The sequence below is a fragment of the Elephas maximus genome, chromosome 25, assembly GCF_024166365.1.
Source record: "Elephas maximus indicus isolate mEleMax1 chromosome 25, mEleMax1 primary haplotype, whole genome shotgun sequence".
Taxonomy (NCBI): domain Eukaryota; kingdom Metazoa; phylum Chordata; class Mammalia; order Proboscidea; family Elephantidae; genus Elephas; species Elephas maximus.
This window is the reverse complement of record NC_064843.1, coordinates 35,758,344-35,783,894: the sequence shown is the minus strand read 5'-3', so window position 1 is coordinate 35,783,894 and position 25,551 is coordinate 35,758,344. Positions and strand designations below refer to the sequence as shown.

Sequence of the window (25,551 nt, the reverse complement as noted above, 5' to 3'; positions counted from 1 at the left end):
CTGTCCACTTTCACCCTCACCGGCATAATACAAAGTACATTTTCCTGACCTGGTAGCACGCACATTCTCTTTAACTCTGTTCCCATCACCACCTCCCCTTTCTCCCTTGCCATCTGGAGGCGTTTAGGGTGCAGTTTCCAGACTGTGGTCTCAGAGGTTCCGCTGGACCTGGCGCATGTGTGGCCTGCCTGTAGATTTCTCACTGTGGCATTGGTGTGCAGAAGGCAGGACCCATGTTCCTGTTTTGGGCACAAATCGCTCACCTACCTGTTGCATTCCTCATTAGCAAATATTTTCGTGGTGGGGAAATAGCAGAGCCTTTATTTCTTCAGAGTGGGTTGTGGCCAGAAACTGCTATTTGGAAGTCATGTTAGCCACAGTGATGTTAAGAATAAATACCATGTTTATAGTGCTTTGCGGTTTATGAGCTGTTTGGCACGCTTGTCTCTTTTGATTCTTGTGACAATCTTAAGAATGAATGAGAGGCGAGCCCATTTGGGATTTTTACCCCCATTTTTGGGGTAAGGAAACTGAGGATCAGACCCGGGAAGGAGCCGGGCCTAGATCCCTGTCTCTCTGACTCTTTCACATAACAGATTCTCACTGGAGCTTGGAGCCAGTTGTGAATAGGACAGACATATCCCTGCCTCCAGAGCTCACTTGCTAGTGTGGGAGACAGATACTAACCAAGTAAGCAAATCAATAAAGTAAAATAGTTTCAGATAATAAGTGCTAAGAAGAAAATCAGTCAAGAAATCAAATGACGTATTGCACTGGGCAAATCTCTTTAAGGTGTTAAAAAGGAAAGGTGTCACTTTGAGGGTTAAGGTGCACCTGACCCAAGCCATGGTGTTTTCAATCGCCTCATATGCATGTGAAAGCTGGACACTGAATAAGGAAGACTGAAGAAGAACTGATGCCTTTGAATTGTGGTGTTGGCGAAGAGTACTAAACATACTGTAGACTGCCAGAAGAACAAACACATCTGTCTTGGGAGAGGTACAGCCAGAATGTTCCCAATAAGTGAGGATGGGCAGAGTGTCTCATGTACTTTGGACATGTTATCGGAAGGGACCAGCCCCTGGAGAAGGACATCATGCTTGCTAAAGTAGATGTTCAGAGAAAAAGAGGAAGACCCTCAATGGGATGGATTAACACAGTGGCTGCAACAGTGGGCTCAAACATAGCAACGATTGTGAGGATGGCGTAGGACCAGGCAGCGTTTCATTCTGTTGTACTTAAGGTTGGACCTAAGAACAATAAGAAAATAAAACTGAGGAACATAACAGGGAAAGTCTGGGTTTGGGGCATGGGAGGCAACTTGAGACAGAGTGTTTAGGGAGGGCCTTTTATTATTATTATTATTGTGCTTTAAGTGAAAGTTTATAGTTCAAGTTAGTTTCTCATACAAAAATTTATATACACATTGTTATGTGACCCTAGTTGTTCTCCGTATAATGTGACTGCACACTCCTCCTTTCCACCCTGGATTTCCTGTGTCCATTCAGCCAGCTCCTGTCCCCCTCTGCCTTCTCATCTCTCCTCCAGACAGGAGCTGCCCACATAGTCTCATGTGTCTACTTAAGCTAAGAAGCACACTCCTTACCGGTATCATTTTATGTCTTATAATCCAGTCTAGTCTTTGTCTGAAGAGTTGGCTTCGAGAATGGTTTCAGTTTTAGGCTAACAGAGCGTCCGGGGGCCATATCTTTTGGGGTCCCTCCAGTCTTAGACTATTAAGTCTGGTCTTTTTACTAGAATTTGAGTTCTGTACCTCACTTTTCTCCTGCTCCATCAGGGACTCTCTGTTGATTTCTCTGTCAGGGCAGTCATTGGTGGTAGCTGGGCACCATCTAGTTCTTCTGGTCTCAAGCTGATGGAGTCTCTGGTTTATGTGGCCCTTTCAGTCTCTTGGGCTCATGTTTTCCTTGTGTCTTTGGTGTTCTTCATTCTCCTTTCTCCAGGTACGTTGGGACCAATTGATGCATCTTAGATGGCTGCTTGCTAGCTTTTAAGATGCCAGACACCAGTCACCAAATGGGATGCAGAACATTTTCTTAATAAACTTTGTTAAGCCAGTTGACCTAGATGTCCCCTGAAACCGTGGTCCCCGGACCTCCGCTGCTGCTACTCTGTCCCTCGAAGTATCTAGTTGTATTCAGGAAACTTCTTAGCTTTTGGTTTAGTCCAGTTGTGCTGACTTCCCCTGTATTGTCTGTTGTCCTTGCCTTCACCTAAGATAATTCTTGTCTACTGTCTAGTTAGTGAATACTCCTCTCCCTTCCTCTCCACCCTCGTAACCATCAAAAAATGTTTTCTTCTGTGTTTAAACCTTTTCTTGAGCTCTTACAATAGTGGTCTCGTACAATATTTGTCCTTTGCAACTGACTAATTTCACTCAGCATAATGCCTTCCAGATTCTTCCATGTTATGAGATGTTTCATGGATTCATCGTTGTTCTTGATTGTTGTGTAGTATTCCATTGTGTGTATGTACCATAATTTGTTTATCCATTCATCTCATCTAGGTTGTTTCCATCTTACTGCTATTGTGAACAGTGCTGCAACAAATGTGGGAGTGCGAAGGCTCTTATTTCTCTAGGATATATTCCAAGGAGTGGGATTGCTGGATCGTATGGTAGTTCTATTTCTAGTTTGTTTGTTTTTTTCTAGTTTTTTTTTAAGGAAATGCCAAATTGTTTTCCAAAGTGGTTGTACCATTTTACATTCCCACTAACAGTATATAAGTGTTCCAGTCTCCCTACAACCTCTTCAACATTATTTTGTGTTTTTTGGATTAATGCAAGCTGTGATGGAGTGAGATGGTATCTCATTGTAGTTTTGATTTGCATTTCTCTAATGGCTAATGATTGCGAGCATTTCCCCATGTATCTGTTAGCTACCTGAATGTCTTCTTTGGTGAAGTGCCTATTCATATCCTTTGGCCATTTTTGAATTGGGGTATTTGTCTTTTTGTTGTTGAGATTTTACAGTATCTTATAGATTTTAGAGATTAGACACTGATCAGATTTGTCATAGCCAAAAATTTTTTCCCAGTCTGTAGGTTGTCTTTTTACTGTTCAGGTGAAGTCTTTGGATGAGCATAAGTGTTTGGTTTTTAGGGGCTCCCAGTTATCTAGTTTCTCTTCTGGTTTTTGTGCATTGTTAGTAATATTTTGTATTCTGTTTATGCCATGTATTAGGGCTCCCAGCATTGTCGCTATTTTTTCTTCCGTGAACTCTTATCGTTTTATATTTTATATTTAGGTCTTTGATCCATTTGGAGTTAGTTTTTATGCATGGTAATGAGGTATGAGTCTTGTTTCATTTTTTTGCAGATGTATATCCAGTCATGCCACCACCATTTGTTAAAGAGACTGTCTTTTCCCCAGTGAATGGACTTTGGGCCTTTGTCAAATATCAGGTGCTCATAGGTGGATGAATTTACTTCTAGATTCTCAATTCTGTTCCATTAGTCTGTGTATCTATTGTTGTACCACTACCAGGCTGTTTTGACTACTGTGGTGGTATAATAGGTTCTAAAATCAGGTAGTGTGAGACCTTCCACTTTGTTCTTTTTCAGTAACGCTTTACTTATCCGGGGCTTCTTCTCTTTCCATACGAAGCTGGTGATTTGTCTCTCCATCTCATTAAAAAATGCCAACGGCATTTAGATTGGGATTGCATTGTATCTGTAGATCGCTTAGGTAGAATAGATATTTTCACAATGTTGAGTCTTCCTATCCATGAGCAAGTTATGTTTTTCTGCTTATGTAGGTTTCTTGCAGTAGTGTCTTGTAGTTTTCTTTGTACAGGTCTTTTACATCTCTGGTTAGATTTATTCCTAAGTATTTTATCTTCTTGGGGGCTATTGTAAATGCTACTGATTTGGTGATTTCCTCTTTGAAGTTTGCTTTGTTGGTGTAGAGGAATCCAACTAATCTTTGTATGTTTGTCTTGTATCCTGATACTTTGCTGAAATCTTCTATTGATTCCAGTAGTTTTTCTTGTGGATTCTTTGGGGTTTTCTGAGTATAAGATCATATCATCTGCAAATAGAGGTACTTTTACTTCTTCCGTACCAATTTAGATGCCCTTTATTTCTTTTTCTAGCCTAATTGCTCTGGCTAGGACCTCCAGCACAATGTTGAATAAGAGTGGTGATAAAGGCCATCCTTGTCTGGTTCCCGTTCTCAAGGGGAATGCTTTCAGACTCTCTCCATTTAGGATGATATTGGCTGTTGGCTTTGTATGAGTGCCCTTAATTATGTTGAGAAATTTCCCTTCTGTTCCTATTTTGCTGAGAGTTTTTATCATGAATGGGTGTTGAACTTTGTCACGTGCCTTTTTTATATCAGTTGATAAGAAATATGGTCTTTTGTTTTATTTATGTGATGGATTACATTGATTGTCTTTTTTTTTAAGTAATTTTTATTGTGCTTTAAGTGAAAGTTTACAAATCAAGTCAGGCTCTCACACTAAAACCCATATACACCTTGCTACATACTCCCGATTATTTTCCCCCTAATGAGACAGCCTACTCTCTCCCTCCACTCTCTCTTTTCGTGTCCTTTTTGCCAGCTTTTAACCCCCTCCACCCTCTCATCTCCCTTCCAGGCAGGAGATGCCAACATAGTCTCAAGCGTCCACCTGATCCAAGAAGCTCACTCCTCACCAGCATCCCTTTCCAACCCATTGTCCAGTCCAATCCGTCTGAAGAGTTGGCTTTGGGAATGGTTCCTGTCTTGGGGCAACAGAAGGTCTGGGGCCATGACCACCGGGGTCCTTCCAGTCTCATTCAGACCATTGAGTCTGGTCTTATGAGAATTTGGGGTCTGCATCACACTGCTCTTCTGCTCCCTCAGGGGTTCTCTATTGTGTTCCCTGTCATGGCAGTCATCGGTTGTAGCTGGGCACCATCTAGTTCTTCTGGTCTCAGGATGATGTAGTCACTGGTTCATGTGGTTCTTTTTGTTTCTTGGGCTTGTAATCGCCTTGTGTCCTTGGTGTTCTTCATTCTCCTTTGATCCAGGTGGGTTGAGACCAATTGATGCACACTGATTGTTTTTTTAATGCTGAACCATCCCTGCATACCTGGTATGAATCCCACTTGGTCATGGTGAACTGTTTTTTTGATATGTTGTTGAATTCTATTGGCTAGAATTTTGTTGAGGATTTTTGAGTCTGTGTTCATGAGGGATGTTGATCTGTGATTTTCGTTTTTTGTGGTGTCTTTACCTGGTTTTGGTATCAGGGTTATGTTGGCTTCATAGAATGAGTTTGGGAGTATTCCATCTGTTTCTATGCTCCAAAATACCTTTAGTAGTAGTAGTGTTACCTCTTCTCTGAAAGCTTGGTAGAACTCTCCAGTGAAGCCGTCAGGTCCAGGGCTTTTTTTTTGAGGGGGGGGGAGTTTTTTAATTACCTTTTCAATCTCTTGTTATGGGTTTATTTAGTTGTTCTACTTCTGTTTGTGTTAGATAGGTAGTGTGTTTCTAGAAATTTGTCCATTTCCTCTAGGTTTTCAAATGTATTAGAGTACAGTTTTTCTGTTTATGATTCTTTTCATTTCAGTTGGATCTGTTGTGATATCACCCATCTCATTTCTTATTCAGGTTGTTTGATTCTTCTCCTGTTTTTCTTTTGTTGGTTTGGCCACTGGTTTATCAATTTTGTTGATCTTTTGAAAGAACCAGCTTTTGGTCTTGTTAACTCTTTCAGTTGTTTTTCTATTCTCTGTTTCATTTAATTCTGCTCTAATTTTCATTATTTGCTTTCTTCTGGTGCCTAAGGGCTTCCTTTGCCACTCTCTTTCTATTTGTTCAAGTTGTAGGGTTAATGTTTTGATATTGGCCCTTTCATCTTTTTGTATGTATTTACTGCTATAAACTGACCTCTGAGCACTGCTTTTGCTGTGTCTCAAAGGTTCTGGTAGGATGTGTTTTCATTCTCATTTGATTCTGTGAATTTCTTTATTCCGTCCTTAAATTTTTCTGTAACCCAGTAGTTTTTGAGCAAAGTGTTATTCAGTTTCTATGTGTTTGATTTTTTTCCCTTGCTTTTTCTGTTATTGATTTCTACTTTTATGACTTTATGGTCAGAAAAGATGCTTTGTAATGTTTCGATGTTTTGGATGTTAAGACTTGCTTTATGGCCTGATATTTGGTCTGTTCTGGAGAATGCTCCATGCACGTTGGAAAAGAAAGTATACTTAGCTGCTGTTGGTTGGAATGTTCCGTATATGTCTATGGAGTCATGTTGGTTGATTGTGGCGTTTAGATCTTCTGTGTGATTATTGAGCTTTTTCCTGGATGTTCTGTCCTTCACCGAAAGTGGTGTGTTGAATTCAGGGAGGGCCTCTTTGAGGGGGTGACATTTGAGCTGAGATATGAAGGAGCCATCTGGGGGAAGAGTGTTCCAGGTAACAGGAACACCAAGTGCCAAGGCCCTGAGGTGAGAAGGATCTTGGTGTGTTTGAGGTACATCAAGAGGCCAGGGTGGCTGGAGAAGAAAGAATGAGGTGGGAAGGGTCTTGTAGGCTGAGGTGGGGGTTTTAAGCAAGGGCATGACATGATCATTGATTTTTATTTATGAAGGTCCCCTCTGGCTGCTCTCTGGAGAATGGACTATAGGGGGCAGGGTGGAAGCAGACCAGTGGGGAATCTACTGGATATATCTGAATGAGGGATGATGGCAGCAGTAGCAAGCAAGTAGAATGGATGAATTTGAGAATGAATTAAAGATAGGTTTTTACCTCGTGATGTTGGTGCTAGGAGCCCTTGTGACACAGTTGTTAAGAGCTCGGCTCCTAGCCAAAAAGTTCAGCCATCCGGATCCACCAGCCACTCTTTGAAAACCCTGTGGGGCAGTTCTGCTCTGTCTTATAGGGTCACTATGCATTGGAATCAACTCTGAGTTGGAATAGATTCGATGGCAATAGGTTTTTTTTTTTTTGAATGTTGGTGCTGGGGAATAGGCTAGTTCCTGCACCTGCTGGGCAAGCCCAGCCCCCACGCACTCCTCTGTTACCTCTCCTGCTTCTTCCCATTCAGGTGTGTCAAATGTGTCAACAAATACTCCACCCCTGAGGCCCTGGAGCACCACCTGCAGACTGCCACTCACAACTTCCCTTGCCCGCACTGCCAAAAGGTGGGTGCTGCTGTCTCAGGGCCTGGGCGGCAGCGGAGGGCGAGGAGGTGGGAACACCTCGTCCTCTCCTTCTCCCCTTCCACCTCGTACGTGCAGCAGGGCTTGGGGACGTACTTACAGAGGATGCTTTATCTTTGAGGAGTAAGAGCTGCGCTTGGCCTGTCTGACCAGACACGGCCACGGTGGTGGCTGCTGCTGAGCGAGGCCAGGCTGCCTAACAAACAGGGAGGCCTCTCCTTGGGCTCAGGCCCTGGGTTTGAACAGCAGCCTCCCAGCTTACTGAGTTCTTATTATCACTGCTATTATTTGTTCTTCTCTTCAGTGAATCAGGGAGCCCTTACTAAAGGCTGGCCCTTAATGTCATCAAATATCTGGACAGCATGCAAATTTCCAGTTGTCTCCAAAAAACTATCATTTTTTTTAAAGTTTGTTCGAATCAGGTCCACATATTACGATTGGTAGATAGGACAAAAGTTTCTGTTAATCTGCTGGTTCCCCCCACCATTGTTCTTTTTTTTTTTTTTTTCCTTTTAACTTATTTTGGAAGAAACTGGGCCGTTGGTCCTGTGGAGTTTCCTGTGGTCTGGATTTTGCTGACGGCATCTCCTGGTGTGTTTAGCTAGCTTCTTTGTTTTACTCATTTCTTACAACCTTACATGACAGATTTTCCAGGACAGCCCTGGTTTCACTGCTTCTGCTTCACTGCAGCTGTGTCTGATGACACACCCTAATTCGGGCCTTTGGAATATATGGTCCAAGCAAAAGGTATCACGAGCTGTGCCAGACGCTGTTCTGAGCATGTTTTTATGAAATGGCTAATTTAATCCTCACCATATCCCTAGGAGGTAGGCGTACTTTTATTTTCCCCATTTTACAGATGGGGAAACCGAGGCACAGAAGGGTCATCGAACAAGGAAATAGTGGGGCTCATAAGTAGTAGGGCAGTTGAGTCTGTGTTCTTGACCACTTTTCTATACTGAATGAATGAATGGGGCTCCCTATGTAAGCAAAGGGATGTAATCCAGTGGGTTAAAGGCTATACCAGAAGACTATAAAATGTGGGTAGACATTCAAGGGAGGAATTTGCTTTGCCTGGCATGGCATCAAGGAGTCAGAGAAGGGTTCACAGAAGCAGTGACACCTGAGCTGGGTCTTGAAGGATGAGTAGGAGTTCTCAGGCTAAGAGAGAAAGGCTCTGTGGGTAGAAAGAACAACCTGGGCAGAAGGTAGGGCAGGCATGTTTTGGCTGGGCTTATGGGTGAGCAGGAGCCCTGGTGGTGCAGTGGTTAAGAGCTCTGCTGCTAACCAAAAGGTCGACAGTGTGAATCCACCAGCTGCTCCTTGGAAACCCTATGAAGCAGTTCTACTCTGTCCTATAGGGCTGTTATGAATCAGAATCAACTCAACAGCAACAGGTATGGGTGAGTAGTGGGGGAAGCCACAAGGTTCCAGAACTTGACTCTAAGGGCTAAGTCTGCAACTGTGGGCCCTGGCCCCTGCTGGGCAGAAGGGAACGTGTTTCCTTAGTGGCTGGAAGTAAAGGGCCCCTTGAACTCAAAATATGTTGAGGACATGGAGGCCTGGTGACCTGACGTCAATTCCTCTTCTGCTACATGGAAGCCTGGTAAGTCAGACCTGAAGCTGACTCCTCTCTTCTGCCAGGTGTTTCCTTGCGAACGCTACCTGCGGCGTCACCTGCCCACCCATGGCAGCGGGGGCAGGTTCAAGTGCCAGGTATGCAAGAAGTTTTTCCGGCGGGAGCACTACCTCAAGCTACATGCCCATATCCATTCAGGTGAGTGCCCCCACCTCCACCCAATTCCCACCCAGCTTCCTCCCCATGCCCCTGCTGGCCCTTCCCCATCCCTGTCTCCATCCCCTTCCTGGCCCCCTACCATCTGCCCTCATTTCCTGAACCAAAGCTTTCTCCCTACGCTAGAGCAGAGGTGAGCCCCCAGAGGTCGGGGAGGGGGGGACTCTTGACTCTGCCCCCTAAGAGTCAGCCCCCCAGGACCATTCTGGGCCCCTGGGGGTAGGGGCACTGTCCTTGCTACAAAACTCCCACCCAAGCCAGATAAAACCCTCTCTCCGTGGTACCTAGTTGAAAGACATTTTATTTTATTTTAGTCTTTAAATTTTTATTAGGTATTATTTTTTAATTAAGTCTTTTTAATTGAAGAAATAATGAAGTATTGAAAAAGATCCAAAGATTGAGAAAACCTGGGGAAAGAAATCTTCACCAATACAAAAGCCACGTAATAAAAAATAAACCTCCCTCTCACCTCAGGTCACCAATTTTCAGTATTTTTTTCACTATGACCTATGGTAAAAAATACACTGTGTTGCAACGCAGTATACGCATATATGTACAGAATATGTTGAAACAAAAGTTTTACAAAATAATATTTTCTATTCTGTTCAGCTTTTGTTTTCAGTTTTAGTTTTTAAAATAACTACCAGCAGGCTGTGACTTGGGGTTTGCTGTTTGACAAACACCTCTATTTCCCTCCCCAAAGGTAACAGCTGTTTATAGGTTGCCAGTGATTTGACTCCAACTCATGGCAATCCCATGTGTGAGAACAGAAATGTGCTTTATAGGTTCTCAATGACTGATTTTTCGGAAGTAGATTGCCAGGCCTTTCTTCTGAGGCGCCTCTGGGTGGACTCGAACCTCCAACCTTTCAGTTAATAGCCCAGCTTATTAACTGTTTGCACCACCCAGGGACTCCAAGCAGCTGTTAACTTAATGTTATTTTGTCTATGGACTCCGTGGGTGGTGCAGATGGTTAACGTGCTTGGCTGTTAACCAAAAGGTTGGAGGTTCGAGTCCATATAGAGGTGCCTCAGAAGAAAGGCCTGGTGACCTACTTTTAAAAAATCAGCCATCTCCTGTCTGGAGGGGGGATGGGAGGATAGAGAGAGTTGGAAGCTGGCAAAATTGTCACGAAAGGAGAGACTGGAAGGGCTGAATCATTAGGGGGAGAGCAAGTGGGAGAACGGAGTAAGGTGTGTATAAACCTATATGTGACAGTCTGACTTGATTTGTAAACGTTCACTTGAAGCTCAATAAAAGTTAATAAAAAAAATCAGCCATTGACATAACATAGTTTATAAAGAAAATGTTCTACATTCTACTTTGGTGAGTAGCATCTGGGGTCTTAAAGGCTTGTGAGCAGCCATCTAAGATAATCCACTGGTCTCACCTGGTTGGGAGCAAGAGAGAATGAAGAAAACCAAAGATACAAGGGAAAGATTAGTCCAAAGGACTAATGGACCACAACTGCCACAGCCTCTACCAGACTGAGTCCAGCACAACTAGATGGTGCCTGGCTATCATCGCTGACTGCTGTGACCGGGATCACAATAGAGGGTCCTGGACAGAGCTGGAGAAAAATGTAGAACAAAATCCTAACTCAAAAAAAAAGGCCAGACTTACTGGCCTGACAGAGACTGGAGAATGGCCCCCGGACACCCTTTTAGCTCAGTAATGAAGTCACTCCTGAGCTGCACCCTTCAGCCAAAGATTAGACAGGTCCGTAAAACAAAACAAGACTAACGGGGCACACCAGCCCAGAGGCAAGGACTAGAAGGCAGGAGAGGACAGGAAAGCTGGTAATAGGGAACCCAAGGTTGAAAAGGGAGAGTGTTGACATGTCCTGGGCTTGGTCACCAATGTCAAAATCAGTATGTGTACTAACTGTTTAATGAGAAACTAGTTTGTTCTGTAAACCTTCATTTAAAGTAAAAAAAAAAAAAAAAGTCAGCCATTGAAAACCCTGTGGAGCACAGTTCTGCTCTGACACACAGGAAGTTGCCATGAGTGGTAGATGACTCGATGGCCACTCATTTTTGGTGTTTCGTCTATACAATGCATTTGTTTATTTTTACAGAAATGGGCACAAAATATATACTCTATTATGTTCCTTTTTTTTTTTTCACTCATCAATAGATATACATTGAAGATGTTTCCTAAGTGCACCTTCTTTTTTTATAGTTGGTAGTATTCCTCTGTATGGATTTACCATCTTTATTTAACCGGCCTCCTATCTATCGATAGATGCTTAAATTATTTTTCAGCTGTTTACATACACACTGCTGTGTGGGTCTCTTGGCAAGTTTTTGGGAGTATATCTGCAGGGTATATTCTTTGTCGTGTTGTTGTTAGATGCCATTGAGTCAGTTCTGACTCATAGTGACCCTATGTACAACAGAATGGGACACTGCCCGGTCTTGTGCCATCCTCACAGTCGTTGCTATGCGTGATCCCATCATTGTAGCCACCATATCAGTCCATCTCCTTGAGGATCTTCCTCCTTATTGCTGACTCTCTACTTTAGCAAGGATGATGTCCTTCTCCATATTCCTAGCAGTGGAATATACTAGGTTAAACCTATATGCATTGGTAATTTTGATAGATATTGCTAAATTGCACTCTTCGTAGCTTTTAAAATTATTGTTATTCAAAAATAATATGTTTTTTATAAAAATGGAAACAATATAGACATGCTTAAAGTAAAATGTTAAATGACCCCTTAAAATCCTAATTGCTCCTGACAGTTTGGCGTGTACCCTCCGCCATCTTTTTTCCTGCATGTTCTGTGTATATAGAAACACACATGGCTAGGGTTTTTTTTGGCGGGGTGGAGACTATACTTTCTTCTAACAAAGATGGGACTGTATTAAGCTGTGCGACAGCTTTCTTTTCCTCCTAGGAAAATGTCCGGGAGATCTTTCCCGGTCAGGAAACACAGATCAATCATAACTTTTTTTTTTTCTTTCTAATTGTGCTTTAGGTGAAAGCTTACAGTTCAAGTTAATTTCTCATGCAAAAATGTATGCATATATTGTTATGTAACACTAGTTTAGTCCCTACAATGTGACCAACCTTAACCTTTTTAATGGCTGCACAGCATTGCATTGTAAGGACCCGAATTTCCTTAACCACTGGATTGGCATTTCTCAAGAACACTTTATTCATTCCAGAGGGAAAACAGAGAGAAAGTAATAGCAGGAAATCAAAACAGCCTAGGAGCAACCCTTTTCCAAAGAGTAGGTTATGACCCCCCTTGCAGCTTTGCCGACACTTCCCTTGATTTCCTGTGGGTTCGTCAGGTGCCCCCTGACCCCTTTTGGATGAGAGCTGCCCCTGTCCAGCTCCCTATCTCCCTATCTCCCAGCCCCCTGTCCAGCTCCCTATCTCCCTGCCCCCTGTCCAGCTCCTATCTCCCTATCTCCCTGCCCCCTGTCCAGCTCCCTATCTCCCTCCTATATCTTCTTCAGCAGTAGAATGATCTGGGACATTAGTGGGTCACACTGCTGGGCTGGAATCCTAGCTCCCCCAACCACTAGGTGTAAACTTTGAACAAGTCACTTCATCTCTATGAACCTCAGTTTTCTCATCTATAAAATGGGACTAATGGTAGGAATCATTTCATGATTTTTTATTGTGTTAAAATACACACCACATAAACTTTGCCATTTTAACCATTTTCAAGCGTACAGTCCAGTGGCACTAATCACACTCACCGTGTTGTACAACCATCACCATTTTTTTCCAAAACTTTTTCTTCACCCCAAACAGAAATTCTGCCTCCATTGAGCGCTAACATCTGTCTCAGTCATCCAGTGCTGCTATAACAGAGATACCACAAGTGGATGGCCTTAACAAAGAGAAGTTTATTCTCTCACAGTTCAGTAGGCTAGAAGTCCAAATTCAGGGCATTGGCTCCAGGGGAAGGCTTTCTGTCTCTGTTGGCTCTGGAGGAAGGTCCTTGTCATCAGTCTTCCCTTGGTCTGGGAGGATCTCAGCACAGGCACCCTGAGTTCAAAGGATGCTCTCTGTTCCCAGCACTGCTTTCTTGGTGGTATGAGGTTCCCATTCTCTGCTTGTTTCCCTTTCCATTTATCTCTTGTAATATAAAAGGTGGTGCAGGCCACACCCCAGGGAAACTCCCTTAACATTGGATGAGGGATGTGACCTGGTAAAGGTGTTACAATCCCACCCTAATCCTCTCTAACATAAAATTACTATCACAAAATGAAGAACAATCACAGGATACTGAGAATCATGGCCTAGCCAAGTTAATACACAGATTTTTGGGGGGACATAATTCAATCCATGACAATACCCACTACACCGCCCCCAGTCCTCAGCCCCTGATAACCACTAATCTCCTCTCTGTCTCTATACTTTTGTCTCTTCTGGATATTTCATATAAATGGGATCATAGAATATGTGTCCTTTTGCGTCTGGCTTATTTCACTCAGCATGTTTTCAAGGTTCATCCATGATGTAACATGTATCAGTACTTCATTCCTTTTTATGGCCAAATACTCCATTGTATGGATGTATCACATTTTGTTTAACCATTCATCTGTTGATTTTTTTTTTTTTTTTTCCTGTTGATAGACATTTGGGCTATGTCTGCCTTTTGGCTGTTGTGAATATTGCTGCAATGAACATTGATGTACAAGCTTTCAGACTCCTTGCTTTCAGACCCTCTGGTGGCTTTTCATTTGCTCACAGTGAAAGCCAAAGTTCTTACCGTGACCTTCCAAACCCTCCCAGTCTGAGCCCAGATACCTCGCTGACTTCACCTTTTGCTTCTTTCTCCCTCTACTCCCCCTGCTCCAGCCACACTGGCCTCCTCTTTGTTGTGTAGACACACCAAGCATGCCTCCATCTCAGGGCCTTTGCATGTGCATTTCCACCTGGCTTGCTCCTGTACTACCTCAGGTCTCACTTCATGTGTTACCTCATCACAGATGGCATTCCTGACCACCCATCTAAAATAGCCCCTCTTCTCCTTGGAAAAACAAAATCATGAGGCATGGTAGAGGCTGTTTTTCTCCCAGGGCACCCCCAGGAGCTGCTTCCCTGAGGGACACAGTGAGGACCCCTGTGCCTCATGCCCAAACTTCCTCTCACTGGACCCTCTTCCCTGTCAATGTGTCCTCCTGCAGGTGAGAAGCCCTACAAGTGCTCAGTGTGTGAGTCTGCATTTAACCGCAAGGACAAACTGAAGAGACACATGTTGATCCATGAGCCATTCAAGAAATATAAATGCCCCTTCTCGTGAGTAGAGGCTGGCCCAGATGTGAGGGGGGCCAATTGTGCCGGGGGGACAGGATGGAAAGATGTCCAGTTTGAAGACTGAAGATCTCTCCTTTTATCCTGTCCTGGCACCTACCTGCCTTACTCCCCACCCAGCTTTCTTGCCCAGCCCTTAGGGTAGACAAGGGTGTCCCTCATGCCCAGGGCTAAAACAGGGCTGGCAAGAGGGTCCTAAGCTTGTGAGTTCCCCTAACCAGTGACTTTGGGTTCTAGGACACACACGGGATGCAGTAAGGAGTTCAACCGGCCAGACAAGCTGAAGGCCCACATTCTCTCTCACTCTGGTAAGCAGCTCATTCTTGGGCCTGCCAGGAGGGGCCTGGTTTGGCTCAAGCCCCATGAGAGAGGCCTGCCAGGAGGAGAAAAACGGATACATCCCTTGAGGCTTATTAATTCTGCCTGGTACCCTCCAGGCAGCAGACTTTTGCTTCTGTGGGCTGTGAGCCAGGCCCTGTGTTAGGGTCCTCAGGGAGTGCAGAGGTGAATTAGACATAGTCTCCCAGTCCAAAGGGGAAGCTGACTTGAGAAGACATAACTAAATCAGAGAGGTTCCCGATGTGATAGAGGTATGGATCAGATGTGGAGGGAGGGCAGCCTGACCAGGTCCAAGACATGGCCAGGAAGTTCCTTGGGCCGCTCGGCAGGGCAGTGCAGCAGGGATGTAGAGGAGAGATTTTCAAACCCCTCAGGTTCCTAGCGGTTCTACCAGAGCAGTTTAGCTGGCTTTCCACATACTATTTGGTCTACAACAAGGTTTCTCAACCTTGGCACTATTGACATCTTAGGCTTAATGACTTTGTTGGGGGCTGTCCTGTGCATTGTAGGGCATTTGCCAGCATCTCTATCCTCCACATACCAGATGCCAGAAGCACACAGTTGTGACAACCAAAAATGTCTCCGGGCATTGCCAAATGTCCCCTGGGGTAAAAATCACCCCTGGTTCAGAACCACTGGTTTAGACAAAGGTTTCAGTGACTGAAGAACATTTGAAAATTAGGAGGGTAGATCTAGGACTTGGAGACAAATGTATTTGAGTCTTGGTGCTGCCACTTTCCTGCTGGGTGGCCTCAGGCAAGTCACTGCCCCTCTCTGAGCCTCCAGGGGCTGAGGGAACTGAAGGCATTTGTGAAAAGTGCCTAGCCTAGGGTGAGTGTGGGCTAGATTTGACTTCATGGTAGCTGTGGAGCCATCAATGATTCATTCAGTGAGTGATTATTGAGAACCAACCATGAGCCATAGTTGGAATCCACCAGCTGCTCCTTAGAAACTCTACGGGGCAGTTCTACTCTGTCCTGTAGGGTCGCTATGAGTTGGAATGGGCTCAACAGCAATAGGTTTGTTTTTTTTTTTTTTTTGGTACCACGAACCAAGCATGGGGTGTGCTGCAGAGAATCAGACAGGCAGAACCCTACCCCTGCACTCTTGGGGAAGCTCAGCATTTAGTGGGGGAGAGTGAAAGTAAACAATGAACAAATAAGTATATAACAGCAAAGCACACTGAGTGTGAAGATGGAGGTAAGCATAGTGATGAGGCAGAGAATGCAGGGGGGTACCAGGGGAGGGCCTCCCTGAGGAGGTGACATGAGAGCTGAGTCCTGAGAAGAGCCAGGGAGATAGCTTTCCAGGACGAGGCAGCAGCAAGTGCGAAGCAGCCTTGAGGCAGGAAAGGGACTGCGGGCATTTGAGAGAAGGAAGGGATGGGGGAGGCCTGGAGCACAGGGACCAAGGCAGAAGGGGGAGGGAGAGGGATGGGTAATTAGAAGGCATGGAGCTTTCTGGGAAACTTGGGGAGGCCACTGGAGGGTTTGAGACAGGGAGTGTCATGATCACTTTGTGTGTTTTACAGAGATGCCTCTGGCTGTCCTGTGGGGAATGGTCTGAGGGGGCTAGGGAGGGAGAGGGTGGGAAGCTGGCAGACCACAGAGGAGGCTACTGCTCTGGCAAGCCGGGAGAGAGATGATGGTGTCTTGCAAAGTTAGCCAAGTTTTGGGGTTGAGCGGCCTGTTCCAGTCAGAGAGAGACAGCAAGTGCAGAGGTATAGAGGTGGGAGCCAGCTTGGTGCAGTTGAGAAGAACAATTGTGGCCGATGTATTGGGAAGCCTGGCCGGGATAAGGTAGCTGAGAGGAAGCAGGTGCTTGTAGGCTGGGGCAGGAGACTGGATTATATTTCAGGTGCAGGGGCTCCCATTGCAGGCGGCCCCTCACTGACCCCCCTCCTGACTCCCTAGGGATGAAGCTCCACAAGTGTGCCCTGTGCAGCAAGTCCTTCAGCCGCCGGGCCCACCTGGCCGAGCACCAGCGTGCCCACACTGGCAACTACAAGTTCCGCTGTGCTGGCTGCGCCAAGGGCTTTTCCCGCCACAAGTACCTCAAGGATCACCGCTGCCGCCTCGGCCCCCAAAAGGACAAGGACCTGCAAGCCCGGCGGCCCCCTCGGAGGAGGGCAGCCCCCCGCAGTGGCAGCAGTGGCGGGCGCAAGATGGAAACGCCCTTGCCTGATCCGCTGGGGCTGGAGGAGCTGAAGGACACAGGGGCTGCGGCAGTGCCTGAGGCCACCCCAGGCAAGCCACCCTTTGCCGAGCCGGATGCCGTGCTGTCCATCATGGTGGGTGGCGCGGTGGGCGGGGAGCCTGAGCTGGTGGTACCCGGGCATACCGAGGGGCTGGGCTCCAACCTGGCACTTGCAGAGCTGCAGGCGGGGCCTGAGGGCCCGTGTGCCATGCTGGCGGTACCCGTCTATATCCAGGCCTCGGAGTAATGGACCCATGATTTTGCTCCCACGCACTGGCCTGGCGTTCCTGTTGGGCCCGAGGCCTCTGGGGCCGACTAGAGACTCTTCCCAATGGAAGCGAGCCTTCAGCAGAAATCCTTTTGGAATGTCCTTTATAAGCCCTGACTCGTGGCTGCCCGTCTGTGTCCCCTGTCCTGCGGGAGAGCCCTGCAGCATTCTGGGATTTGGGGTGGGGCTACTTATAAGGGCGATGGTAAGAGATGTCCGGAGGCTGATCAGCTCAGGGTGTGGTTCATCAGGCTGGTGGTTGGCGGCCTAAGAGAAGACAGGACCGTGCTGCCCACTGGGCTGACTCAGTGGCCTCTTGTCAGTCTGTTTTTCCGGAGGCCTGACGTGGTCAGAGCCCTTATGTTTGGGACCTTTTTATATATGGTTCTTCACGGCATCCTCAAGACAACTGTGATGTAAGCGTTTAGGAGGCATTCAAGTGTTGTGGTTAAGAGTGCAAGTAGCAGCCACACCTGACTTCAAATCCAAGTGCTGCCACTCACCTGCTGTGTGACCTTGAGCAAGTCACTTAACTTCTGAGTCTCCTGTTCCTCGTCTGTGCAATGGGGCTTATAATAGTACTACCTCATAGGATTTTCATGGAGATCCAGAATGATGAAATGTGTAAAGAGTTTGGTATGGTGCCTGACGCTGGGAAAGTGCTCAATAAATGTGTTTATCACAATCGAGTGTCCCAGTGGTTCAGGCCCAAGCCTTGGCAGTTTCTTTCTTAGCCCCTAGGTGGCAGCACTCTCCCCTCCAAAGCTTTGGGGGGGAGGGGGAGGGGGAGGGGGAGGGGAGTTGGGGGGTCCCCAGGGCCCCTCACACACTTCTGATTCCTCTGTCTTGGCTCCCTGCATTAGCAACGAGCCGGTTTGGTGCTCCCAGAACAGGGTTATTATAGAACATGGTCCCGGGAAATCCGGAGAAGGGGGCATATACTCGCTTTTGAAAATTCACGATCCTAGGCCTAACTTCAGGAAATTCCCAGAGTCGGAAGTTCATCTGGAGCAGACTTCAAGATGGCCATAATTCCCCCTCTTCCAGCACTCCCCGTTTGGAGCGGTGCAATGGTTAGGGCACCGCCCCCCCACCTCCCACTAGTCCACGGGGCGGAGCAAACCAGGCTTCAAGGGAGGCTGGAAGGGAGAAAGGGGCCTTGACAATGTTTCCTCATTCATCTTCACAACCACCCTTCTGAGGCAGACTGCCTCAGTTACAGGAGAGGAAACGACAGGCTTGGAGAGGGAGTGGGACAGGACATAGCAGAGCTATCTGATTCCATTTGATGACTGAGTCCTAGAAGCTGGCATGTCCCTCAGATCTCTGTGTTGGGGCCCAGGGCTGGAGCTCAGAGCCAAGCTCAACTTCCCCACCTCCTCAGAAAGGGTGTGTTGCAGTGGGAGGGACAAGCGAGGCATTGACTCACAGCTGGTGAGGGTAAGGGCTGTTAGTGGACCCAGCCCTCAAAAAGGCCTCAGGAGGCGCTGGTGGGAGACAGGAAGACTCCTCAGAAGAGACATTTGACCTGGGCCCCCACACAGAGCACTCTGATGAATAGATAAAAACCAAACCAAAAAAAAAAAAAAGTTAAGTCCAACTCATGGCAGGTAGAGTACAACTGCTCCATCAGGTTTTCACAGCTGTGACCTTTTGGAAGCAGATCACCAGCTCTTTCCTCCCAGGAGCCTCTGGGGGTGGGTTCTCACTGCCAACCTTTCAGTTAGTAGTTGACTGTTTAACCATTCGTGCCACCCTGGGATTCCAATGGCTAGATACGGGGAGGCATTCCAGGTAAGAGAGCAAGGCACAAGCAAATGCTCCTTGAGGCGTGACATCTAGGGCCTGTTATGTTCTGCTTCGAACGGTCCAGGGTGCCCAGAGAGTTGGAGAAACGAGTGGATGATAATGATACTCTCTAATCTTCAAGTCTCGTCTCATGGTGGACCTGGACCCAGTGCTAAGCCTTTTACATCACCTCAGCCCAGTCTGGTGAGTACTGTTATTTTCCTTATTTTACAGATACAGGAACGGAGACACAGAGATGCCAAGTTCCTGGCCCAAGCCCACACAGCTAATAAGTGGTAGAGCTGGGATTGGAGCCAGGGCATCTTGCTTCCATGTCCTTTTAGTCTCTTCGCTGTATTGAAATGTGGACTGATGTTGAATCAGAGAGTCTTAGATACTGGGTGAAGGAATTCTCCACAGAATGGAGGAGTCATGGAAGCCATTAAGCATTTTTTAAATTGCAACAAGGACATTAAAGGAAATGTTAAAAACCACATCTCAGCCTCACACCATACACAAAAACGAATTCAAAATGGATTAAGGACCTAAATGTGCAAACTAAAACCATAAATTCTTAGAAGAAAATGTAGGAGGAGCGCTATTGGGCCTGGCTGTTAACAGTGGGTTATCTAAAATAATAACAAAAGCACAAACATCGAAAGACAAAATAAATAAATGGGACCTCATAAAATTAAAAACCTTTGTTTATCAAAGGACTTTACCAAAAAAGAGAAAAGACAAGCTACCAACTGGGAAAATATCTTTGGAAACCATATATCTGATAAGAATTTCATAACTAAAATATACATAAAACTTCAACAACTTAACAAAAAGACAACCCAATCATAAAATGGGCAAAGAACTTTGTCTTAGTTATCTTGTGCTGCTGTAACAGAAATACCACAAGTGCGTGGCTTTAACAAACATTTATTTTCTCTCTGTTTAGGAGGCTAGAAGTGCTAATTCAGGGTGCGGGCCTTAAGGGAAGGGTTTTTCTTTCTGTCTGCTCTGGGAAAGATCCTTGTTTCTTGGGCCCTCGATGCTCTTCATGTGGCTTGGCATCTATCTTCCCCCATTTCTGCTTGCTGAATCTGCCCTTTTTATATCTCAAAATAGATTAGCTCAAGATACACCCTACCCTAATGTTACGGTTGTTGTTAGGTGCTGTCGAGTCGCTTCTGACTCATAGTGACCCCATGCACAACAGAACAAAACACTGCCTGGTCCTGTACCATCCTCACAGTCATTGTTATGCTTGAACCCATTGTTGCAGCCAGTGTCAATCTGTCTTGTTGAGGGTCTTCCTCTTTTTCGCTGCCCCTCTACTCTGCCAAGCATGATATCCGTCTCCAGGAACTGGTCCCTCCTCATAACATGTCCGAAGTATGTGAGACGAAGTCTTTCCATCCTTGCTTCTAAGGAGCATTCTGGCTGTACTCCCAAGACAGATTTGTTCGTTTTTCTGGCAATCTATGGTATATTCAGTATTCTTCACCAATACCATAATTCAAAGGTATGGGTTCTTCTTCAGTCTTATTCATTGTCCAGCTTTCGCTTGCGTATGAGACGATTGAAAACACCATGGCTTGGGTCAGGCGCACCTTAGTCCTAAAAGTGAGATCTTTGATTTTTAACACTTTAAAGAAATCTTTGGCAACAGATTTGCCCAATGCAATGCGTCATTTGATTCCTTGACTGCTGATTCCATGGGCGTTGATTGTGGGTTCAAGTAAAATGAAATCCTTGACAACTTCAGTCTTTTCTCCATTTATCATGTTGTTGCTTATTGATCCAGTTGTGAGGATTTTTGTTTCATGTTGAGGCATAATCCATACTGAAGGCTGTAGTCTTTAATCTTCACCAGTAAGTGCTTCAAGTCCTCTTCACTTTGGCAACCAAGGTTATATCATCTGCATATTGCAGGTTGTCAGTGAGTCTTCCTCCAATCCTGATACCTCGTTCTGCATATAGTCCAGCTTCTCGGATTACTGAAAAGCAGTTGCAGCAGTACTCTGATACGACCTCATTAACATAACAAAGAAAACTCATTCCCTAAGGGGTTATGATTTTCAATGTATGTTTTTGAGGAACACAATCCAATCCATAAGAGACTTGAATAGAAGTTTGTTTCATCAAAGAGCCAAAGAGGACATACAAATGGCCACCAAACACATGAAAAGATATTCAATGAAGATTAGATAGGAACCTTAGGGGGCAGTGAGTTTATGTTAATGGGGGAGGAACAACTCAGAAAAGGAGGGTGAGAGTGGTTGCACAACTTGAATGTGATCAATGTCACTGAATTGACATGCAGAAATGGTTGAATTGGTGTATGTTTTGCTGTGTATATTCTCAGCAGGGAAACCGTGGTGGTGTAGTGGTTAAGAGTTCCGCTGCTAAGCAAAAGGTTGGCAGTTCAAATCTACCAGGCTCTCCTTGGAAACCCTATGGGGCAGTTCTACTCTGTCCTATAGGGTTTCTATGAGTTGGAGTCGACTCGACACCAGTGGGTTTGGTTTTTTGGTTTATCCTCAGCAGCAACAACAACAAAAGATGCTCAGTGTCACCAGCCACCAGAGAGGTGCAAATCAAAACAACAATAAGATATCATTTCACTCGCACTAGGATGGCTAAAATTAAAAAAAAATAATAACAAATATTGGCAAGGATATGGGGAAATTGGAACTCTTACCCATTGCTGGTGGAATGCAAAATGGCACAGCTGTTGTGGAAAACAGGTTCCTCAAAAAACTAAAAATAGAATTACCATACAACCCAGCAATTCCGCTTCTAGGTGTATACTTGAAGACTTGAAAGCAGAGACTCAAACAAACACTTGTACACCAATGTTCATTGCAGCACTATTCACAATAGTTAGTGGTTGCCAGAGGCAGGAGGGACAGGGCAAGGGGGAGTTATTACTTATGGAGTACTGAGATTCGGTTTACAGTGATGGAAAAATTGCATTGATTAAGGGTAGGGTTACACAGCCAAATATTGTGATTACTGTCAGTAAGTTGTAGACCTATAAAAAATTGAATTGGCAAAAGTTGTGTGATAGATATATTTACCACAATGATCAAAAAAAAAGACAGCTGCTGAGGCTGCTTATGTACAACCAAACATCTCGTGGGATTTGGTTCCTTGGTTTGAAGGTTTAGGGTCATGGTTTCATGAGACATCCCAGTTAATTGGCCTAATAAAGTGTTTAGTGCTTCTGTTCTACCTTCTAGTTTGTTGCTTAGTTCTTGCAGTCTTAAAAAGTTTTCAAGTGGCCATCCAAGGCACAACAATTGGTCTTTATTAACCTGGAGCAGAGGAAGGAGAGTCAGGAATAGGAAGAGGGAATGGACGCGCAGCTAATTACCTCCTTGAACATCTGCCTCCTTTGCCCTGAGACCAGAAGAACTAGATGTTGCCCAGCTACCATTACTGAACATTTTGATCAAAGATTCTATAGAAGAATCCTGCTGAAAAGCGGAAATGTGCAGAACAGAATGTCAATTTCTCATGAAATTCTGCATTTCTGGAGCCATGGAGGCTGGTTGAATCCCTGAATCTACTGCCCTGAGATAATCTTTAAACCTTAAACCAAAAATATCCCCTGAAGTCTTCTTAAAACCAAACAGTAGTTTAGCTTAACTAGTAAAGAATGCCTGCCTTGAGCATTATACTCTTTTAAGACTTATCTATATGGGATCAAATTGACAGCAACAACTCTACAGATTAGAATCTTAGGGGGCAGTGAGTTTATGTTAATGGGGGAGAAACAATTCAGAAAAGAAGAGTGAAAATTGTTGCACAACTTGAGCAATGTGATCAATGTCACTGAACTGTACATGTAGAAACTGTGGAATTGGTATATGTTCTGCTGTGTATATTCTGAACAACAAAAATAAATTATATTAAAAAAACACATCTCAATCCCCAAACAACTATTTCAGTTATATTTCTGTCTCTTCTTGCTGTCACTGGGCACATGCATATGCATTTACCAATAATCATGAGAACTAACATTTATTAGGCACCTGTTGCATGCCCTGGCACAGTCCTAAGCACTTTGAGGGAGGTGCTGTTGTTATTCAAGATGAGGGAACAGGCACAGTGAAGTGAAGCAGCCCAAAGTTATCACACTGCGGGTAAGTGGCAGCACCTGGCCACAGAACCAGGACAGTAGCAAGATCAAGACCAGTGTTTAAAAGATGTGAAGTTGGATCAGAAGGGAGGAGGCCAGACAATATTGGGGTAGGAGATGCTGAGGCCTGAGCTGGGGCTTTTTCCTAGTTGAACCCCTCCAGAGACGGATAGGGTTAACTGTGCTGGCAGAACAAAAGAGCTCTTAAAAGATTACCATCTAGAAGTTGGGTAAACAGGAACCACACCCTGTCAACATGAGATAAATTGAAACAGCCAGTGTATTACTATCTTAGTGTTTTTCCAGTCCCTTCCACCTTTACAGGCTCCCCTGTAAAGAACAAAGTGTGACTACTGTTTAACCTTCTTTAGCCCTCCAAAGATGGCGATATAGTGCCAAAGATAAGTGTGCTTGTGCTATATCCCATAATAAGTGATGCCAAGGGCTGCTGAGAGGACTCCATCTTGAATATCAGCGGGTTCCATCTTGGATTCCAGATGCGTGTGCAATCTGATTAACATGCACTTGCACGGCCATTCTGAGAAGTACCCGCCCCTTGAAAAAAACCCACTAAATATTGATTACTCTGTTGTCTCCACTGAATCCATATAAGCCCTCGCCTTGCTTCCCTTTTCAAGTCAGCCTTTTGGAGAGGCTTAGTCCCCCACTGACTCCTTTTACTTGACTCAAGCAAAATAAAGCTTACTGAAGATAAAATTTGTCTTTCTCTTGTATTCTTACTCGGGAAAAGACAGGGACAGGGACCTTTTGTGTCAGATTGGCGATTGGTAACACTCCTAGATCAGCAGATGGGGAATACCTTGTCCAAGGGTGACACAGACACAAGGGACCCTTTACCAAGGTTCTGGAGGCCCTGATAAAGCCCTGAGATGCTAGACAGCATGTAGCACAAAGAAGGGCTGGCCTGAACATCCAGGCTCCCATTCTACCCCTGGAAAAATCACAGGCTTTGGCATCAGGCAGATCTGGGTTTGAATCCTGGCTCTGCCCCATCTCAGCTGTGTAACTGGGCAAATCACTTCCCCTTTCTGAACCTCAATTTTCTCATATGTCAAATGGGGACAATAATAGTACCTATCTGATGAAGTTGTTTTGACAATTCAGGGAGATAATTCAGGTAAAGCAGAGGTCACACATTGAATCTAGCCTACAGAAAGACTTCCTTTGGCTTTCACAATGCTTGAAAAATATCATCTAACATTTAAAAATAACACAAAAGTCTACAGCGATGGTGAAAAGCAAAAATTCCTTCTAGTTGTCAGGGACAAGACAGGGAGACTTGTTATCATGGCTCCAACATTATGCTGGAGACCTAGGTAGAGCAATAATGCAAGAAAAACAAGTGGCAAGAGGATCATAACAGATTATATAATAGCAACGATGCTGGATTCAAGATAAATGTATAAAAGTCTACTGTGTTCCTATACTCCAGAAGCAGTTAGGGAATGTAATGAGAAACTGGGAGGTTTCACATAAAAATCTGAATTTCTGACTTCAGTTGAAAAAGGGGGTATCTAGCACAGTGAGGCAGCAGTAGGTTGAGCTGTGCTAGGCCAGGTCCTTTAGATGGACATAGGCATTCTGGATGGTGGTAGTCCCTACTCTTCTCCACTGTCTCCCTGACATTACAGCTGAGTGTCAGTTGCTATTCACTGTACTTATGTTGGTTTATTTTAGAATAGAGAAATATTTCTAATTTCCCATGTGTTATGGATTGAACTGTGTCCCCCTAAAATATATGTTGTAAATCCTAACCTCTGTGCCTGTGGTTATAATCCCATTTGGACTGAGTTGTCTTTGTTAATGAGACAGGAGTAGTGTAGGGTGTGTCGAGTCAATCTCTTTTGAGATTGATAAGAGTTAAACACAAGCTAGCAAGGATAGATGGGGAAGAACAGAACAGATGCCCAAGAACAGAAGCTCAGAAGAAACAAGGACCTTCCTCCAGAGCTAACACAGAGAGAAAGCCTTCCCCCTAGCCTTCTGAACTGTGAGAAAATATATTTCTGTTTGTTAAAGCCACTCGTGGTATTTCTGTTATAGCAGCACTAGATAACTAAGACACTATGTCTATCAAAAGTGGGAAAACAAGATGGCCAGCAAGGGCCACGTGATTTTTCATGTTCCTGGCCCACTTTACTCATCCAACTTAGTGTCTGGACCCTGGGTGTTTGACTTCAGGAACCCTGTAAATACTGTTTCCTTTCCTTCCAGTCCTCAGTCTGTTTCTAAGCTAGCTGGCCTCCGTTTCCTTATCAGCAAATGAGGAAAGTTGAGTCATGGCTAACTTTATTAAGTGCCGACTACGTGCTGAGCCCTATGACCTATGCTTTATTACATGTCATTCAATCTTCAAGACAACCTTAGAGGCAAGTGCTTTCTTTTATCATGCTTATTTTACAGATGGGGAAACCAAGTCTCAAAGAGATGAAGTGACCTGCCCAAGGACTCACAGCCAGAATATCTGGAGCTCACATTCAGACTCAGGACTGACAGAGTCCAAAGCTCATGCTTTGCCTTAAACCAAACCAAAAACCAAACTCATTGCCGTCCAGTCGATTCTATC

At 44.9% G+C, this 25,551-nt stretch overlaps 1 protein-coding gene across 3 annotated transcripts in view; it reads left to right on the top strand.

Moving 5' to 3' along the window:
• Positions 1-17,786, top strand: part of ZNF341 (zinc finger protein 341) — a 63,846-nt gene extending 46,060 nt beyond the window's left edge. For all 3 annotated transcript variants that reach the window (XM_049869236.1, XM_049869238.1, XM_049869237.1), the window contains exons 11-15: positions 7,052-7,148; positions 8,811-8,943; positions 14,112-14,223; positions 14,476-14,546; positions 16,491-17,786. In XM_049869236.1, coding sequence (XP_049725193.1) covers positions 7,052-7,148; positions 8,811-8,943; positions 14,112-14,223; positions 14,476-14,546; positions 16,491-17,020 — 943 coding nt within the window. In that variant the 3' untranslated portion in view covers positions 17,021-17,786. The remainder of the gene's footprint in view (positions 1-7,051; positions 7,149-8,810; positions 8,944-14,111; positions 14,224-14,475; positions 14,547-16,490) is intronic.
• Positions 17,787-25,551: the final 7,765 nt, after the last annotated feature.